Here is a 16,545-nt window from a genome sequence, read left to right on the forward strand (position 1 = left end):
GAGCAAAAAGTTCAGGGACAGCACTGACAAAAAAAAAAAAAAAAAAAGAAATAAGAAAGTACCATCTCAGAAACAAAAATATATCATCTCTACTACTCAAAATAAATAATTTAATATGAACTGTAATTCAGCATATTCTAACCATCTTAATCATTTATGGATACATTCCACAGGACAAAACTTGAGATATGATAAAGTCGAGTTTGAATTTGTCCATATTCCTTTCTTTTATATAGGAATTTTAAAAATTGAGTTACTACAAGTATATATTTCAAATGTAGAGCATTTAAAATATGCCTGAAGTGTTAAGTCTGACCAGCAGGTAACAGACCCTGTATAAATTCCATTTGAATCCCAAAAGCAGAGGTAACATCATTCAACAGTATCTTACCCTTCCTCCAGGTCCATTGTCACAGCCTAATTCATCACATACTCTGGTAGCTAAACTCACTGCCGAGATTCTTCGGGGCTGGGTACAGACAATGTTACATTTACTTGTTCCCCATTCATTTAGAAGCAAATCTTCCAATAGAAAATGTGGTACTTGAGTGCTTTTACCACTTCCTGTTTCACCTGCCACAACCACAACCCGGTGCCTTTTAAGAGTTTCCACGATTGAATCTCTGTGTTTGAACACAGGTAACTGTTGTCTTTCCTTTAGAAGTTTCTGATACTTAGGTGTGCTTTGCAACTTTCGAAAGTGGTTTCTAACAGGTTCCAAATCTTCTACATTTGCTGGTTCCAAGGATAGTGCAGAAAGGTCCTCATCAGAAACTAAATTTTCCCAAGAATCCTCAGGATCTTCAGAGTTTTCTTTTTTATTTTCAAAAAGCTGCTGCTGTTGCTGCTGCTGCTGCTGCTGTTTCAATTTATTCAAAAGTCGGGCAATAAAAAGATCACGTGGTTTATTGGTTTCCATTTTATTTAATTCTTCCCTTTTCTTTTCTGCATCACTCCATTCCAGCCAAACATCTCGGTAAGTGGGAGGGAGTAACTGATGAACAGACTACAAAGGAAAACAGTTTTACTTCATTATTAGATGTCGAAGTTCAATAGATTAGAATTTACAAGAATAGTTATTCATAAACAGCATATCACATTCAAGTTTTTAAAGTTACTAGTTGTATGATGGGGAAACTAAGTTAATCTCTCTGGCTTCAGTTTCTGCATTTAAAAAGACTAGTAACAAAGTCCTGTCTCCGCCCTCCCCCCCAAGGCCGGCCTCCTCCCCCCACACCCTTTGAGTATTAATTTAGCACATGTGAAGAGTTTATTTCTACAGTATGGCTAACTAAAGAATAAATGTTAACTACTTATTTCTGCAGTTGGGCTAAATAAAATATAGATGAACAGAAAACTTTAAAAAAATACCTAACACTCTTTGAGATTTGGGCAGTTGTATACAAGAAGAGACCAATGCACTACATGAGACTGAATTAAAGTTTTTCAAATTCTGTGCCTCAAAGAACTCACAATTATCTCTCAAGTAAACATAGCTTATGATAACTTATTTTACAAAATAAAAACATTAAGAACTGGCAGAAACTAATAAGAATAATAAGAGTTGCACTTAAATGAGCGTCTAAAATTTTTGTTTGTTTCTTTTTTTTTTTTGTTGTCGGTTGTGGGGCTTGAACTCTGGGCCTGAGCACCTCAGCTCTTCAGCTCAAGGCTAACACTCTACCACTTGAGCCACAGCGCCACTTCCTTCTTTTTTTTTTTTTGGGTCGGTCGTAGGGCTTGAACTCTGGGCTTGGGCGCTGTCCCTGCGCTCTTCAGCTCAAGGTGAGCACTCTACCGCTTGAGCTACAGTGCCACTTCTGGTTTTCTAGTGGTTTTTATTGGAGATAAGTGTCTCACAGACTTTCTTGCCCGGGCTGGCTTTGAACCTGACCCTCATATCTCAGCTTTCAGGTAGGATTACAGGCGTGAGCCACCAGTGCCCGGCTGAGTGTCTAAAATTTTAAATGGTTCTATCTTCTCTAAAGAAAGAAAAACAAGCTGGAGGCTGATGGTGGCTCACAACTGTAATTCTAGCTACTCAGGAGGCTGAGACCTAGAATTGCTGTTCAAATCCAGCTGCAGCAGGAAAGTCTGTGAAATTTTTATCTCCATTAATTACTAAAAAGGCCCAAAGTGGAGCTTTAACTCATGTGGCAGAGCACTAGCTTTGAGCAGAAAAGTTCAGAGACAAGCCCAAGGAAACACATGCACAAACACACCTACACAAATAAAGATTAAATAATACTGTGTTGATAATCCAAATTTTAAAGAGTATCCTGTGTTCTCTTAAAGAACTACTTTCTAGCCGGGTGCTGGTGGCTCACGCCTGTATCCTAGCTACTCAGGAGGCTGAGACCTGAGGATTGTGGTTCAAAGCCAGCTCGGGCAGGAAAGTCCGTGAAACTCTTATCTCCAATAAACCACCAGAAAACCGGAAGTGGCGCTGTAGCTCAAGTGGTTGAGCCCTCGCCTTGAGCTGAAGAGCTGAGGGACAGCACTCAGGCCCAGAGTTCAAACCCCACAACCGACAAAAAAAAAAAAAAAAAAAAAAAAAAGAACTACTTTCTGTAGTACTTTTTAAAAAAACTTTTTCTTAAACTGGAAGTGTACAGTTGGTATAACCTGAAATTAAGTGTCTAAAATGTCTAAGTTGAGAGGCAATATAACATTAGAGGAAAATAAACTTAAAAGAAAATCTCTTAAATTTAACCAGTTCGCACAATTATTTATCTGTAAATGATCCAAAAGTTGGAACTTTTTCTTTTAGACCTGTAATTTAAGAGAAAGACTGAGCTATGTTTAAGTTGAAAGGAAATGAAATTATAATCAGAAATGAGGATTAATCAGAAGATATACACAGTAAAACTGGAACAGAGGGCCATAGTAAAAACTACCTTACAAATACTAATTATATATATAATTCTAATACAGGTTGAGCATCCCTTATCCAAAATGCTTTGAGATGAGAAATGTTTTGCCTTTGGCTTGAGTTATTTGCATATACATAGAGGTATACATAGGAAGTTAGAACTCAAGTCTAAACACAAAATCCATTTATGTTTCATATATACCTTATAAACATACCCTGAAGATAATATTTTAAAATAATTTTTTCCATTCAAGTTTCTTGATGTCAAATTTTCCACTTGTCATGTCCACGCCTCTCCAAATTCAGATTTTGAAGCAAACAGTTTTAGATTAAGGATATTCAACCTATACATAAATTAGTCCACAAATGATTTCTGAAGTATCTAGGCCTAAAAGTCTTACCTGACCTTTCACTAAACGATAAAGGGCTAAAGTAGCTCCCAGGTGCTGAGCTTGCATGCCATCCTCTGTTAAGATTGTAGGACACACTACTAGGACATCATCTTCAGACTTGACTACTCTCACCCTAAAAGAAGTTAAACAAACAACTTTTTAAAATTCCTGAGGCTGGATAAAAAAACCTTTAAGTTTGAATTATTTAGAAGTGTTCATGGAAGGCACTGCAGTATTTATTTATCTTTGTGGTACTGGTATTTAAACTCAGACTTAAACTGGGGTTAGCCAGGGGCTCTACCACTTGAATCAAGTCTCCAGTCATTTTTGCTTTAGTATTTTTTTTCAAATATGGCCTCGTGCTAGTCTGGCCATGATCCTCACTAATATGCCTCTACACAGTTTGGATGATAGTCACACACCACTTTGTAGGTTCTGATGGAGTTTCACTAACTTTTTGCCCCAAACTTTTTGTTCTAGACTTGAACCTCAATCCTCCAGATCTATGTTTCCAAAGTAGTTGGGATTATAGGCATAAATGTTATACCTAGCCTAGATGACTTATATGCACTATGAACCCAAGATAGGGGATTATGCATTCCTCCATGTCCATTTAATTCATAAGAAATAGAAATATTTTCACTTTACTTTTTTTTTCTAAAAGTTCATCCAGTTAACCAGGAAAACATACCTACATTTCCAGTATCTACCTACTGCAACTTTTTCAAAGGAAGGGTTTGGACTCTTGGGAAGATTCTTCCTAACCCAATCAATCAGAAATTGTTTGGGAGATTTTCCAGTCCAGCTTCGAGTTGTATAGTCAAAATTTCTTACATCATGGGGTTCTTTCTTTTTATCTAAAACAGCAGACAAAGATTCATTTTTAAAATAGCGGTTATGCAGCAATATAACTTCTCTTTTGAGTGATCGAAATCTTCCCATTTTTGGGAACATCATTTTCAGAAGAGAATGGATACAAATAGGATAAAAAGGTTTGCTTTTCCACAGCTGATGTAATTCTTTTAATGGACTATTGAATCATATAAAATTCTGAATCTTAGAAAGAAATTATCTTGAGGAACTGATGTATTCTTACAAGATATCTATCAGAATGACATTTGGTAGGTTCCCTGTCATTAGTCATTATAAAAATATAAACCAGAAGTCTTATTCCTTCTTTTTTTTTGGGGGGGGGGTCCGGTCATGAGGCTTAAACTCTGGGCCTGGGCGCTGTCCCTCAGCTCTTCAGCTCAGGGCTAGCGCTCTACCACTTGAGCCACAGCGCCACTTCCAGCTTTTTTCTTTTTTTTGCTTATGTGGTGCTGAGGAATTGAACCCAGGGCCTCAGGCTTGCAAGGCAAGCGCTCTACCACTGAGCCACCTTCCCTGCCCAGTCTTATTCCTTCTTAACACAGCCACTGCCATCATCATCATAAGCTGTAAAGTACAGATATTTACTATTACATAAAAGGATTTTATGGTCCACCTCTGCTTTTCACTTATAATCCTTCTCCATAACTCCCTATATACTGTGATCACAGTAGCCTTCAGACAATTCCCCAGATACTCTTAATATGCCTGGCCTAATATAGCAGTCATATGGTTAGTTAAATGTTTATTTTCTCAGATACACTAACATTTTTTTGTTGTTGTTCATAGGGCTTGAACTCTGGGCTTGGGCACTCCCTCAGTTCTTCAGCTCAAGAAGAGCACTCTACTTGCTTGAGCTACAGCGCCACTTCCAGTTTTCTGGTGGTTTAGTGGAGACAAGTCTCACGGTCTCTTCTGCCCGGCTTGGCTTTGAACCATGATCCTCAGATCTCAGCCTCCTGAGTAGCTAGGATTACAGGTGTGAGCCACCAGTGCCCAGCCACTAACATTTTAGGTCTTCATTACTCTTATTTTGCTAGTAACTATCATATTCGATGGACAGTGGAAATAGAGCCTTTCCATTCTAGAAAGCTCTGTTGAAGAGTTATGGTGCAAACACTTCCTTTCACTTTAGACTTCTAATGTAGTGTCTCCCTTCTTTGGAGGTTCTTTCCAGCAATTTGTCACCAGGATAACATCTAATCATTTTTCAGATGTCAAGAGTTAAATATCAGTAAGGTATCCCCAGTCTAAACTAGATCATCTTGATTATCAAAAGTCAATGTTTTTTTGAGACATCACAATTTAAAAATATATACTTATTTGTATATTTAAAGCTACCTTTCCTAAAGAAGGAACTGGGTTATTTTATTAATTACTGTACACACGGCACCTATTATTCTGCATAATAAAGATTCAAAACAAATGTAAAGAATTATGTAGCTAGAGTATACAGATGGAAAAAAAAAGTGGCAAGCTCGAGTATGAAGAATGCAAGGTATCTCAATGTCATAGAAAAGGTTTTGGCTTGTTACTGATGTCAATAGACATGGAGTCAACTGAAGTTTGAGTCTGATCCTAAGCAGTGAAAAAAAAATACCCCTCAAAAAACCAAAACCAAAATAAGTTCGTAATAGGAAACTCACATTTAGAGCTATGGTACAGAAACAAAGCTGGTACAAATTAGGAGAATGGGCTGTATGTGAGACTGAGGCACAGCATTTATAGTTGTGAATACTATGTAAATGAGTTATTATGGTTTTTCCTACTTAAAAAAAGAAAGTATGACTTCATTGCCAATATTAAGAAATTGTAAGAATGCAAAGGAACAAATTTTATAATGATATAATCTTTGGTATTTTGTTATTAATAAATTACACAGGGACCACTTTTCCTTTATTTTACCTTTTTGCTCTTCATTAACAGCAGATTTTTCAAATAAATTAAAGTTCAAAGCATTTTCTTCTTCTGTGACTACAGGAGGCTTTTTCTTTTCATTTTGCTGATGTGAAATTTTGATGGCTGGATTGAATATTGGATGGTCTTCTAAAGTTTCCATTTCTGCCAAGGAAAAGATGTCTTTGATGTATTTGTATTTATGCCTTATTATTTTGCAAAAGTGGTTTAAAAACAGGCTTCTGCTTTTTCTTAGAGTCAATTACTTAATAATTGTTACTAGATAGTCTGTTAGAGGTTAGAGACAAGCTATTAGCTTTTATAGGTAATTTATTTAAAAGATGTAATAAGTAGGCCTGCAAAGAACATATTCATTTGAAATAAATACATGTAAGATTGCATTTGTGTTGCTTTCTTGAATGGAGATGATATTTTATGGTATAAATCTATAGTTGGCAAGTTATGGCCTGCAAGCCAAATCCCAGGCCCACTCCTTGTTTATATATGGCCTGTGTGTTAAGATAGCTTCTATATTTTTCCAATGGTTGAAAAACTATAAAGAATACTTGGTGACATGTGTAGCTAGGTTTCCATAGATAAAGTTTGATAAGAACATAAGTCTTCATTTTGCTACTATCTATGGCTTCTTTTATGTTGTAACAGCAGAGTTGAGAAGTTATGACAGACCGATCCACAAAGTCTATGCTATTTATAACCATTTGCATTGCTACAGAAAAGGCTGGACACTCTCAGCTATAAACTGTTAGACAAGAACAGAAATATTTTTCCATTTAGGAGTTTGAAAATCTTTACCTCTTTGAAATTTCCTTATTTTTTCTTGAGCTTCTTTTTGTCCTTGCTTGTTTTTTTCTAGTTTAAAGGAAGCTGCTTGCTCCTTTGCATCTAAAAGTTTTGCTGCAAGGTGCAAGTATCTTTCATTCTGTTCCAAATAAAACAATGAGGAAGAAATGAAAAAAAAAAAGATTAGCTTATCTATGGTCAATACAATGTCATCAAAGAGCAAATGTACTTTTAGGAATTTTTCATAGAGAAATTAAAGAAATGGAAGTTATACATTAAAAAGGGGCTTCTGAGAAAAATGTGCATAACAAAGTTGGGTGCTGGTCACTCATGACTGCAATTCTAGCTACACAGGATAAGTAGCTCATTCAAGTGAGCCTCACCAGAAAAGTCTGTGGGACTCATCACCAATTAACCACCAAAAAACCAGAAGTGGAACTGCAGCTCAAGTGATAGAGCCATATTGGCTAATGTATAACAGTGTTTATTTACTATGAACAAAGATACTGTAAACATTTGTCAATGTTTATAGCATAAAAATTTTACACTATAAAAATTTGTCAATGATTTCATTTTTCTTAATATCTATAAATGAAACCGCTCAGTTGGAGGGCATTTAATTTTATATGGATAAGCCAACAAGTCTTCCAGATTGGAACCATTTTATATTCCTCTTAGCAAGTATGAATGTTCCAGTCACTCCATCTCTCTATTACTGATTTTCTAAATTGCAGCCATTTTGATGGATTTGTATTTCATTGTAATTTTCATTCCTTTATTTAAAGACTAAAAAACACTTTTTACATACCAATTGGCCTTCCATGTTTTTGAAAGGTGTCTGTTTTTAGAAAGCTTTTCATATAATTGTAAACAGATACATGTTATTAAATGTACATGCTATTTTCTTCCTCTAATATGCTTTTTCATTTTAACAGCTTGAATCCTAAATGTCCTCCAAAGGCTCATTAGTCACTGGGTGCATAGGCTTGAAAACAACACTGGGATTCTAGTCCTTTTTCTGTGCTTTGTTTTCGGCATGCCATGAGGTGAGCAGCTCCTCCACTTCTACTCCTATCATGATTCTGCCTCCCCACTATCTCTAAAATGATGGCGCAGGCCTTTGACCATGGACTAATGCTTCTGAAGCCATGAGCCAAAATAAAGAGCTACACCTTTCAAGTTGATTTTCTCACGTATTTTTCCAGTAACAAAAACCTAGCTCATCAACCTAGCAGTGTATTTTTATCTTATGATTTTTTTTCTCCAAATTATGGACTTCCTTTGTAAGAATGTGCTTTAGTGTATGTTTTATTACACAAAGAATCTAGCATACTCTTCACACATAAGACTCAAATAAAAATACGTGAGGATTATGTGCTTAAGCTTGGAACCAATATAGTTAATAGCTATGGAACAAACAGTTTGCTCAGCTTTTACATTTGTTTTGTTCCATCTTCTTATCAATTTCAGAGGTTCTTCTCTAATTTATAATTAGTAAAGCAAGAGTCAGAAAAGTTAAATATTTTGCCTAGTAATATCTAGCTAGAAGCACCATTTACTTTTCTACTTACAGGGTCAAATTTTTCTTCCTCTTCTAAACTGTTAGAGTTCTCACTTTTTTCTTTTTCATTTTGTTGTTCTGCATATTGTAAAATCCACTCTTTCATATTTACCTCCATATTTTTTTCTTCCTTTATTGGCTAGAAAAAAAAAAAACAAATATCTGAAAAATTAAAGTTGGAAAAAGTATTAAACTATCAAGGTTCTGCTTTTACCATTTGTTCACTGTAAAATAGAAACATAAGCCTCAAAATCCTATTATTATTATTCAGCAAGGGACAAATGAGCTAAATACAATATTTCCCTAAGTAGTCTAAACCAAACAATATGTTTACATAAAGAGTTAAAAAAGAAGCCGGGCGCTGGTGGCTCACGCCTGTAATCCTAGCTACTCAGGAGGCTGAGATCTGAGGATCGTGGTTCAAAGCCAGCCCAGGCAGGAGAGACCGTGAGACTCCTATCTCCAATAAACCACCAGAAAACCGGAAGTGGCGCTGTAGCTCAAGTGGTAGAGCGCTCGCCTTGAGCTGAAGAGCTGAGGGACAGCGCCCAGGCCCAGAGTTCAAGCCCCACGACCGACAAAAAAAAAAAAAAAAAAGAGTTAAAAAAGAATGAAAAAACTATTCTTAAAAACTAATATTAAGCCAGGCAATTCTAGTTTTCAGGAGGCTGAAATCTGAGGATCCAGGTTTGAAGCCAGGCCAGGCAAGAAAGTCTGTGAGTTCTCACCTCCAACTAACTACCAAAAAAAAGCCGGAAGTGGAGCTGTGGCTCAAGTAGTGGAGTGCTAGCCTCAAACACGAAAGTTCAGGGACATAGCCCAGGCCCTGATTTCAAGTCCCACTACCAGCACAAACAAAACAAAAAAACCCTAACATGGTTCCTTAGAAAGTGCCTTTAAAAGGACAATGCCTTTCTTGATTTTTGATAATATGTAATGCCCCAATTAACTACCCTTCTCAGTATTCATGTCCTCCTTTAATTTTATTTCAGAAACTCTGGGCTTGGTCATGCCTCTTACTTTAACATTAGCAACTATGTAAGCAAGGGCTTGACACAATTTATACACTTTGCTCATCATCTTGAAATGCAGCTGATCCTTTCTATCTGTGAGTTCTATAGGCTTGAAATCAACCAACCGCCTACACAAGGTATTTAGGAAAAAATGCTGTCTGTACTGAACACGGAGACTATTTTTCCCGCTTCAATATTTCTCAAACAATACTATCTCTCAAACCATTTAGCATTCACATTATATCAGGGACTATAATTAATATTGTATATTTCTATATTATACATAATAATTTTGAATGATTATATACATGGGTGCTATGCCAAATTTTCTGTCATTTAAGTGAGATTTGTACTTGTAGATTACAGTATCCTCAGGGGTCCTAAGTTGATACCTTACAGATACTGAGGGACAACTATACTTGCTCTTAGAAGCCAGATGCTTAAAAGAAGTCTGACTTCTCTGAGGAGTATGTGAGGAAAGTCAAGAAAATCTTGTGGAGAGACCATGTGTAGATAGGGGATGAATGGCTAGTGTCTAGCAGAAGCACTAGCAATGAGAGTAAAGCAGCCAGCTTGGATATTCCAGCCACAGAAGGTATCATTGGCAAAAGAATTATTAAACTGAGCCTGCCCCAGACTATATAATTATAAAAAAATAAGTACTTTATCATTCACTATCTTTTGGAGTGGTTTGTTGTGCAACAATAGATAAGTGAGATAGTGATAGTAGGGCAAACCAGTTATTTTTAAGAAAAGTAATATACAAGTCTAATGTTTACACTCTTATGAGCTATATGTGCCTCATTCTGACTTCATGAAACTTTAAATGCTTAATTCTTTTTTTCCGTGCCAGTCCTGGGGCTTGAACTCAAGGCCTATGTACTGTTCCTGGGCTTTTGTCCTCAAGGCTAGTGCTCTGCCAGATGATCCACAGCTCTCCTTCTGACTTCTTGATGGTAAACTGGAGATAAGAGTCTTTCTGGGATAGCTTTGAACCTCCATCCTCAGATCTCAGCCTCCTAGTGATTAGGATTATAGGAGGGGGCCACTGGTGCCCAGCTAAATGTTAATTCTTTTTGAGATTCAAGCTTCTATGGTCATGCCTCAGCTTCTGGAGTTCTGGGATTATAGAAGTACACCATGAAGCCCAGCCTAAATACTTTGTTCTATAATTACCTTGATCTTAGGGTCTTCTTCCTGTTTATTGGTTTTAGTTTGTAATGGAGGTGAAATAGTAGCTTGTATTTGAGGAGACTGAAATTTTGGTCTACTTTTAGGTTGTTGCTCTTCAAATTCTTGACTGAATCCTTCAGGAAGTGCATCTTAAGATAAAACAAACTGTGTTGAAAATAAACATACATATGATACATAAAACAAGTATTTGTAAAGTATACATATAAACCAAAACACAGACAACTGAATTTTCTTCTACTTCTCATAAGAAGAAAATACTAGGATTAATTATTTTTGTCAAACTAGAAGTGGGTGGGGATTGATTAGTTAGCCTACTATTACATAGTCACTGCTTTCACCTTTGCCAGGCTCTCAAATGTTCTTAAAAAAGATCTTAATTTTTCCACCTGATGGCTCTGTCATAACACATGGTAGCATCCTTCGTCAATCACAAAAGCTACTAGCACTTTAGTATAATCATGACCCTCTGCTTATTTATCCAAGGACAATCCTAATTTCTAAACCAAAACCTAGAAGATATAGCCTAATATGTTATACACAGGCAAAGTCTGAGAATCTGTTGCATTAAGTACATTATAAAAATAACGATAAACTGAAAAACACACAAGTAACTTTTTCTTGTATACACCACAACTTCTAAGAAGAATGTACCAGAAAGAATGAATTCAGATAGAAATATTTTGAGTAGGAAGTGGTGCTGTGGCTCAAGTGGTAGAGCGCCAGGCTTGAGCTAAAGAGCTCAGGGACAGCCCAGGTCCTGAGTTCTAGCCCCACAACTGACAAAAAAAAAAAAAAAAAAACGAAAAAAAAAAGAAATAGTTTGAGTAAATAATTATAACTGAAAATTTATTATAAAGGTCGATACACATACTGAGACTATTTTAAAAAGTTTTAGAAATGGAAGGGATTTAATGAGTTGTTGTTTACCATCTGAAAGATTCAAACAGAGCCAGTCCAAAGCAGAATGAAGATCACCTCCATGTAAGAGTGTATTGGTCATGGCATCCTCAATGTCCTTTGTCTTAAATGAAAATGCTTGCAAAGCCATATATAAATCCTTTGAAAGAGAAATGTAAAAAAATCACAACTGTCAATTTTCTCTTTCATCTCAAATTTTATTCTCAGTAATTGTAAACTAGAAACCAACAAAAATTATAATTTTAAGAATAACAGGGTGGGAAGCATGACTCAAATGAAAGGGTCCCTGGTTAGCAAACTCAAGAACTTTGAGTTCAAACCCTAGTTCTGCTAAAAAGAAGAGAGAGAATTAAAAAAAAAAAAAAAAAGATCTTTTTTATTGGAGGAGTGTTAAGGATATAGCTCAATGGTAGGATGCTTGCTTAGCACAAACAAGGCTTTGGGTTCCATCTCCAGTATTACAAATAATGAAAAAAGAAAATTAACCATTTATTTTACTATGCAAATATAATGCTTACAGTGTGTATGATTTCTTTCATACAATTCTGTAAAACAACTTTCATTTAACATTGTAACATAAACAACAAATCATTAGAAACTTCATCAGCATATACAGTTACATAATAATATGTCACTGGATTGGTATTTCATTATTTAGCCACATACTTTCCTATATGAACATTTAGGTATTTTTTTCCTTTTTATTATGTAAGCAGTGTTCCAATGAACATTAGTAGATATAAATATTGTAATGCACTTTCAATAGCATAAACTTTGGAGTTGGGCAGAATTGGGTTCAAAACCAGATTCTGCTTACTAATAATCTTAGGCTGAAACTGGTAAACTTTTAAAGCCTTTACTTTTGCATTTGAAAAAATGATGCCAAATATATCTACATTGTAGGTTACAATGTCAGAATAAGCAAAGTGCTTGGCACAGAGTACTGGACAGTATAATTTTTGGAATGTAACCCAGTTTTCTTATCATCATTCCAATGTATGCCCTTGATTTAGTACGATTCTTTCCCTATTCTTGTAGATCTATATATGAGATCTCCATGGAAGTGGAAAAGGTTATTTTTTTTTTTTTGTCGGTCGTGGGGCTTGAACTCTGGGCCTGAGCGCTGTCCCTCAGCTCTTCAGCTCAAGGTGAGCACTCTACCACTTGAGCTACAGCGCCACTGGAAAACCATGTATATAAGGTGTCCATGGAAGTGGAAAAGTTTATTTTTATCTAGGTAGAGTTGTCATAAAAGTGTCACACTAAGCTGGATGAGGTAGTATGTGTTTATAATATCAGCACTAAGGAAGCTGAAGTGAGAGGATGGGCTACGAAGCAAGACTCTGGCCCAGAGGCACAAGTGAGAAAGCCCCATTTCTATGCCATGCTCAGAAGTATGGAAGTTTAGATGTATAGAAAGTTTGTAAAATACCTGTAACTTTTTGGCAGTAAGTCTTCCAGAAATCACTCCTTTGTCATTACTTTGCTTTTTATGTTCATTGATCACTCCAATAATTCTTTGCTCTAATTTGTTATTAATTACCACCTGTTGAGGCAAAAAAAAGGTTATACCAGTTAAAAGTTAAATTTTAAAGTCAAAAAGTAATCAGTTTTGTTGACTACTTATGCCAACCAAACTAAAAATTTCAGTTGTAAGTTGATATAGAAAATACCTTTTTCTTTTTTTTAATTGAGATTTACATGAATTTCTACCATCTTAAGAAAAACCTGGAGCCGGGCGCTGGTGGCTCACGCCTGTAATCCTAGCTACTCAGGAGGCTGAGATCTGAGGATCGAGGTTCAAAGCCAGCCTGGGCAGGAGAGACCATGAGACTCCTATCTCCAATTAACCACCAGAAAGCCGGAAGTGGCGCTGTAGCTCAAGTGGTAGAGCGCTCACCTTGAGCTGAAGAGCTGAAGGACAGCGCCTAGGCCCAGAGTTCAAGCCCCACGGCCGACAAAAAAAAAAAAACAAAACCACAAAAAAACCTGGGACTTGGAAAAAAGCAACTATATGTGCCAAGGAACAAAAATCCTCCTATAGAGTCTCTTGATGCCAATTTCTCAACACACTGTCTTGTGTCATGTTGGGTGGCTATGATAAAGATTGCTAGGCCACACTAAATATACTGAAACAGAATCCCTAAAAAAAAGAATAGACATCTGCCTTAAGAAAACCAGCTCAAGCATAGAGCCTGACACAACAAATGCTCCTCTAAAACTGGGGATATAAAAACATAAAAGTACCAAAGGAAAAGAAAATGTACATATACACCCCGATTTGAATTCAAGGATTCTTGCTTGCTCAACTGGCTTATTCAGTCAGCTAGTGTTCTACCACCTGAGGTATGACTCCAGCCCTAGGTTACAAAATCTTTTTTTTTTTTTAAACTCATCTGTATTTGCTACCCTTTAAAGCACACACTGTGAGCGCACTACATCTCCATACACAAACTCTACTGCTGAGTGACTTTAACGTTTTTTAACACAAGATCTAGGGAAATTTATTTGTATTTCTTTAAATGGTACGCTTTTCTTTGGAAAACAAGCCCTGTGGAGTTCCATTAAGTTGTGTCAGCCTAACACATTTCTAGAGGATTTCTAGATGCAGCATTAACTACAAGTGATGGAAAATTAATTGGACCCTCTCTGATGAAACTCAAGCCATTTCAACAAAAAAATTTCTTTAAACATCAAGGTAATGTGTCAGAACACATCAATGACAAAAGATTTGGTCTGCTAAGGAATCTGGCTTAATAGCTAAACACTTGAGACCATAAACTGGTCATGTTACAGCTTACAACAACATCTTCACCTGTCCAAAACCAAGGTGAAACTAGAAAAAAGCATTACTAATCTGCTTAGCCTACGGTGTTACAGTATCACTTAAAAGTAGAAAGAAATCTTATCCTCCCCTTTAAGTAGTTGTCATGCTATACAGACTTTTTAAATGTTAACAAAAATAAACGAAATCCTGGCCGATACAAAATCTTTTGAGTCATACATTTTTCTCACATTAGCCATTTATTTTCTATTCCATTGATATTTTAACCTCAGAAAATAAAATACTCACAAAAAGTACCTTCCCTTTATCACTTAACTGAATACCAAATATATACTCAGGAATTCATTCTAATGAGGAAACATATAAATATATAACATATAACAATATAACCAAGTATAGAAATACAAAAATGAAAGGAGAGTTAGGATACTCTATGCAGAGATGGAGAAATGCATGTAGTTGTAAAATAATAGGGGATTTGGACAAATAATGATTTCCCCACAAACTAAAGGTTCTTTTTTTTCTTTCTTTTTTTTTTAATGTAGTCTTGAGGATGGAACCTAGAGCCTTGTGCATTTTGGGCAAGTTAAAGCTATATCTTTGGCCCTAAAGTTTTTAAATTTTATTTATTAAAAAAAATCATCTTTATGTGGGGCTGGGATGGTGGCTGAGTGGTAGAGTGCTTGCCTTGCATGCATGAGGCCCTGGGTTCAATTCCTCAGCACTACATAAGCAGAAAAGGCCGGAAGTGGCACTGTGGCTCAAGCGGTAGAGCACTAGCCTTGAGCTGAAGAGCTCAGGGACAGCACCTGGGCCTAAAGTTCAAAAAAAAAAAAAATCTTTATGTGGTTGTACAAAAGGGTTCCAATTCAACGTACCAGTTTATAAGTACAATGCATCTTGATCAATGTTACTCCTACCATCATTTCTTCCCCATCTCTCAACACCTAGCCGCTCAAGTTATCTGGCATAAAATGACTATAGTCACCTACCATCCCTTTCTTCTTTCATCTTCCCTCCTCTTTACCACCATTCCCAGGACAAAACGTGTTTCAATTCTGTGGTATTTGCTTTGTTAAACCCTTATGTTAGTTTTGAAGCAGAGTTAAACCATAGCACCCAGCCCTAAAGTTCTAAGTGGAGAAGAGTAATGGAGAGAGAGTAAGAAAAGCATTCTAGCTAGGTGCCGGTGGCTCACACCTGTAATCCTAGCTACTCAGGAGGCTGAGACCTGAGGATCAGGGTTCAAAGCCAGCCTGCGCAAGAAAGTCTGTGAGGCTCTTTTTTTTTTTTTTTAAAAAAGCAATACAGATACTTTATTTTTGATATGTATATCAAAATATCAATATTGCACTGAGAAATCGCAACTATTTTTGTTTATTGTGAAAATACCATACAGAGGGGTTACAATTATATGGGCAAAGTAATGAGTACATTTCTTATCAAGCATTGTTGTCTCCTTTGTTTCCCCTTCCCATCCCTTCATATCTCCTCCTCACCCCACCCCACCCCACCCCACCCCACCCCACCCCACCCCACCCCACCCCACCCCACCCCACCCCACCCCGGAGACCATCCCTCCCCACCCCACCCCCATCTGTGAGGCTCTTATCTCCAATAAACCACTAGAAAACCAGTAGTGCTGTGGCTCAAGCAGTAGAATACTCGCCTTGAGCTGAAGAGCTGAGGGACAGCACCCAGAGTTCAAGCCCCAAGACTGACAACAACAACAACAAAGAAACACATTCTAAGTCAGATCTGAAAGGATGTGCATGCCATGCTTAGAAGTATGGGACTTATCCATACCTTCCTATTCTTTCAGACTCTCACTGTGTGTCATGAGTTACTTCTGTTGAGCCAAGATTAACTTGAAAGGTACTACTTACACAAATTCTTCTTACATGTAAGGATACATTTTTTTTTAAAGGGAGCATTTCTGGAAACCTTGGTTACTCACTTTCAAAATAGATTTATCCAGATTTGCCGGACCGCCAGAATCATTTGAAGAATTAAAACTATAGATTTTTGGACCTGTATATAACAGACAACAAATAATCAAGGCAACTTAATGATTAATATCCATTGTACCATTTTATTTTTCCTCTAAAGATTGCTAAATATTAAATATCTGATTTCAACTTTTTCCCACTTCACCAAATAATTCAATCTACTTTTTAGCAATAATACTCAGAACTTTCAAAAATCATTTAACCAGTTACCATTCATTTAGGTTAACCAATTTC

The 16,545-nt window shown here is 36.6% G+C and overlaps 1 protein-coding gene across 1 annotated transcript in view; it reads right to left on the reverse strand.

Moving 5' to 3' along the window:
- The window catches only part of Dhx29 (DExH-box helicase 29), a 50,142-nt gene that overhangs the window by 29,971 nt on the left and 3,626 nt on the right, over positions 1-16,545 (reverse strand). The window contains exons 2-11 of the mRNA XM_070041172.1: positions 16,260-16,333; positions 12,950-13,063; positions 11,527-11,656; positions 10,582-10,727; positions 8,403-8,531; positions 6,844-6,970; positions 6,040-6,195; positions 3,956-4,121; positions 3,274-3,397; positions 392-1,006 (exon numbers count right to left, since the gene is read on the reverse strand). Coding sequence (XP_069897273.1) covers positions 392-1,006; positions 3,274-3,397; positions 3,956-4,121; positions 6,040-6,195; positions 6,844-6,970; positions 8,403-8,531; positions 10,582-10,727; positions 11,527-11,656; positions 12,950-13,063; positions 16,260-16,333 — 1,781 coding nt within the window. The remainder of the gene's footprint in view (positions 1-391; positions 1,007-3,273; positions 3,398-3,955; positions 4,122-6,039; positions 6,196-6,843; positions 6,971-8,402; positions 8,532-10,581; positions 10,728-11,526; positions 11,657-12,949; positions 13,064-16,259; positions 16,334-16,545) is intronic.

Source organism: Dipodomys merriami, unplaced genomic scaffold (assembly GCF_024711535.1).
Source record: "Dipodomys merriami isolate MVZ:Mamm:240054 unplaced genomic scaffold, mDipMer1.0.p SCAF_30, whole genome shotgun sequence".
NCBI lineage: Eukaryota > Metazoa > Chordata > Mammalia > Rodentia > Heteromyidae > Dipodomys > Dipodomys merriami.